The 3,958-nt window shown below is 48.6% G+C and overlaps 2 protein-coding genes across 2 annotated transcripts; one reads left to right on the top strand and one right to left on the bottom strand.

Annotated features, from left to right (window-relative positions):
- Positions 1-9: 9 nt before the first annotated feature.
- On the top strand, positions 10-1,296 carry H257_11311 (hypothetical protein; the record flags this gene model as incomplete). Its single annotated transcript, XM_009838214.1, has 1 exon — positions 10-1,296. One exon carries the CDS (start codon positions 10-12, stop codon positions 1,294-1,296), a length of 1,287 nt encoding a protein of 428 aa, XP_009836516.1.
- Positions 1,297-2,104: 808 nt separating this feature from the next.
- On the bottom strand, positions 2,105-2,992 carry H257_11310 (hypothetical protein; the record flags this gene model as incomplete). The annotated part of the gene is made up of 4 exons (XM_009838213.1): positions 2,105-2,408; positions 2,433-2,644; positions 2,698-2,889; positions 2,984-2,992. The coding sequence occupies 4 exons, from the start codon at positions 2,990-2,992 to the stop codon at positions 2,105-2,107; spliced, it is 717 nt and encodes a 238-aa protein (XP_009836515.1).
- Between the last annotated feature and the right edge of the window lie 966 nt (positions 2,993-3,958).

The raw sequence follows: 3,958 nt of genomic DNA, 5'->3' as shown, positions 1-3,958 counted from the left end.
TCTCGAAGCATGAGCCAAGGAATATCTCTCTTGGCCTGCCTAGAAGAACAGCGTAAAGCAAAACGAGCTCGGTTCCCTACAGCACGCGTTGAGGGCCCAGACATTGACGAGGATTCCAACTCACCTGTCTACGATGCGTACCTACAAACACAAGGAGCCGAAGGCATAATGACACTCACCAACTTCTCGCCGCCAGAGTTTAACCTTCTCTGGGCAGACGTCCGCCAGCACATCTTCAGGCACTGGAATGTGGGCTCCGGTCGCAAGTGTGCAGTGTCCGCTCGAGACCTATTGCTCATGATGCTTGCATCACTCAAACACTGCGGTACCTGGGATATCGTTGCTCAAAAATTTCGCACAACTGTGGTAACATTCGAAAAGCGCGTCATGAGCTTCATAGAGGTCATGCATCCCTACCTTCTGCGCAAGTATGTTCATGGAATGGCATCCAAGTGGTCGATGCATGAGCTTGCCGCCAACGGAACAAGGTTCGAGCACTACCCATATGCACGCTACGCCACCGATGTTACTTTCCAGCAGACAAACGTACATGTCGGTTCGTATGCCGAAAAGAAGCTGTACTACAGCGGCAAGCATCATCTCTACGGGCACAAAGTTGAGGTGTCAGTCCTTCCAAATGGCTTGGCGATCAATTGCACGTCGTACCACAAGGAAAGTGTCTCGGACAAGGCGATCTTTGACGACAATCTCGACTTTCACCGCACCAACCTCACCAAGCACCCAAGCGAAATGGAGATGACGGACACTGGCGGTCGTGTCGAGCAATGGGCAGTGCTGGTGGACAAAGGCTACCAAGGAATTCAGCATGAAGTTCGAGCTGTGCTGCCAACAAAGAAGCCATCGGGTGGTTTTCTCACCTTTGACCAACAGTGCACCAACGACCGCATTGCGGCCGACCGCGTCATCGTGGAGAACTACTTTGGTCGACTGAAGACTCTTTGGGCCGTCTGTGGTGATGCCTACCGATGGAATCGTAAGAACTACGACGTTCTCTTTCAGACCTGCGTGGCAATCACTAATGTGCACATTCGATTCAATCCGCTTCGCGCTGAGGATGGCGATGCGAATATCCAGTACGTGAATCGCCTGAACGCGATTGGTTTGAAGAAGATCAAGGATAAGAAGAAGGCGCAACAAAAGTACCGCGAGAAGCGCAAGACAAGGTTGACTTTGTTACTTGCGTCGGAGTCGGCTATCAGTGGGAATGAATGTGACAGCGAAACGGAAATTGGATCTGACAGCGAGAATGATGGTGGCACATCCCAACTATTCTAAATAGGAGTGTGTACTTATTTTGTAAAATTGAATAGTGGTTTTATCAAAACGTGTTGAGTTTTTACGTCTTAAAGGTTAATTTTTTGGACTTCTTTTGTTAATGATTCCTTAGATAGTCATTCAATTGGGGTCATTTAGGTCGATCAGGTATTTAGACGTTTAGAATTCCTTCAATCTCTATCGGAGAATAGGGACAGTCTGCTTCCTATACTGCATCACTTCGTAAGATGGTGCATACTTCTGGAATTGGTGCTTATAATTTCAGAGACATGGAAATATTCTGGAACACTAAATCCATCACACACAACTTCACCTCTGCAAATACATCGAGTCTTTGGACTGGAGGTCTATTGTAATATTAATAGTACTAGTACGTATTAATAAATGCATATTGAATTACAATGTATCTAGTCGCTTCCTACGACGAACCTCTTGGAGTAGACGACTTGGTAATCCAGAATATGCCACTTCAAACTGCTCGTACGATTGGTACTTCGTGAATGGCATTTCCAAGGTCAGTGTTCGAATCATGTCACTGTAGTGCTTCAAGGCACAAACTGATCCTGCACCAGGATCAGCTACAAACCACTGCTGCCACGCTTGCAGACCCGAACGAGCGGTAGGAATTGTCTTTTGAGAAATGAAACCATCCAACACAGCTGCTTCGTTGCTTTAGGGGGGACAACAGACTTACCACCACCACTTTGCTGCCCAAGTTCAACCACTCGATGAAGTCCGCCCACGCATTCATGGGGATGGTCAGCAAGCACCTCCACTCAAGCGAGCGAATCATCTTTATGTTTGTATACTACGAGTTCCGCAGCCATTTACTTCGCTTCTTCTTGGTCTTCATGTTGGTGAAGCCAGTAGCGGAAAACGATGGGGATGTCTTCATAGAGGGAGCGCATGGGCTCCCATGAGGCTTCGTCTTCATCGAGACCAAGCCAGTAGACGAGGGCTTGGAATTCGCCGGTTCTTTCGCGCCGAGCTTGGCCACAAGGAACCCTTCATTGCCACAGGCAATATGGTCGGCTATTTCTTCGGTTACATCGCAGCCGCCTTCGTAATACATCTTGAGTCGGCAGGCGTGGTGGTTGCACCAACTGCTGGGTCTACATGACATAGTCAGTCACGACCCGGACGAGCTTGCTTGGGCCACGCCAGTGCAGGGACAACTTGTTGCCTTGGCGGGACAATTGGCAATGAGGACAAAGTCGCCGATCGCAAACTTCTGTAACTGCTTATGGCTTGGCGGTCGCGGGCTTGGCGTCGCTTGTCGCAACCAATTCACGTAGCAGCTGTTCCATTGCTTCATGCAGCTCATCCATGTGCTTCTTGCGCGTGGAGGCTAGACAGTCGATGTCGCCAACTTCCTCGGTTACGGTATTGACTAACGCTGACAGGGATGTCGTCGCAGACAGGCCAGTAAAGGCGGGCCATGCCGCAAAGTCGGTCGCTCGGCATGTGATTCAATGCGGCTTGTACCAGGGCCAGGACAAGGTTCCAGTCGGTCGCGCGCAGCTTTAACTCGCTGGTATGCGTCTTGACGACGGGGAGGATCAGTCGGTTGACTACTTCAACAATTCCGTTCGCCTAGGAATAGTAGGACGTCAGGGGGAGAATGTAGCGATGTGAAAGGTAGGGTAACACCTTGCCACCACCTTTCCCGCACCTAGCTCCTAAGTACCTGGTTCATGACGCACCCTAGCTAATGTTTGCCTGGGAATGTGTCTCAAGGGCAAGTATGGCTTAGAATCGCTAGTCTAGTGAAGTTCCCCAATGTCGCAACCGCACTCGCATCCATTGTATACAAAAGTGCATATTAGTGTAGAAGTAGTGAAGTAGATTAAGAAGATTTCATAGTGATGAGGATTAAGGAGATCTTTGTAGATCTTCAGTTAATTCATTGTACATTTTGCCCTCAACTACACACACTTCCTCCCGCAGAGCCAATTCACTCAAAGTACAGCTCACAGACGTAAACACATAATTAAATATTGCATGACGCATTGTGAACTCAAATTCATGCAAGGTTCAGGTTTCTATTCTCCACTACTGTACAGTACAACCACAATGGCCTAAGGTAGCTCACGTTCATGGCGGATTACTAAAGTGCTGTGTGTGAGGCTGCCATCACAAATGAGCACAATGGCCGGTACATAGCAACTGCAGCCATCATAGCTAAGATTGATCTCGACAAGGGTATACCCAATGCAAGGGAACTACAGCAGTCAGGCATGGAGAGGCAGCGAGCCCACCATCGTGCTTCAGCCTTGTCGAGTGTCCAAGTACAATGCCCTTTGATTGGTTACATAAATTTTATTTATAGCCAATAATAAGTTACAAAGACTTCATTGTTCAATTTGCAGTCTCAGGCCCACAAGCACCGGCCACCACTTGCAGAGAAGGGCTCCTACCCTCGCAGATGTTGTAAAACATAATGCATTCAATCTACTACGTACGATATAGCTACGCTACACCAGATTTCGTGCCAAAACAGCGCAATAAGACCAGAACGATCACATTGATTTGGAGCTGCGTCGGCCTGTGGCGTACGATTAATTTCGGCCTACGCCACAAGCCGAAATTTTTTAGCCGAGGGCGACTGGTGGCTTGAGGCAAACTGTGCACGATTGAATCGTGGCCACCAGGCTTCAATTGC

This window comes from Aphanomyces astaci (genome assembly GCF_000520075.1).
Source record: "Aphanomyces astaci strain APO3 unplaced genomic scaffold supercont1.33, whole genome shotgun sequence".
Taxonomy (NCBI): domain Eukaryota; phylum Oomycota; class Saprolegniomycetes; order Saprolegniales; family Verrucalvaceae; genus Aphanomyces; species Aphanomyces astaci.
Note: the sequence above shows the minus strand (reverse complement) of the source record. Positions and strands in the feature narration are given on the sequence as shown.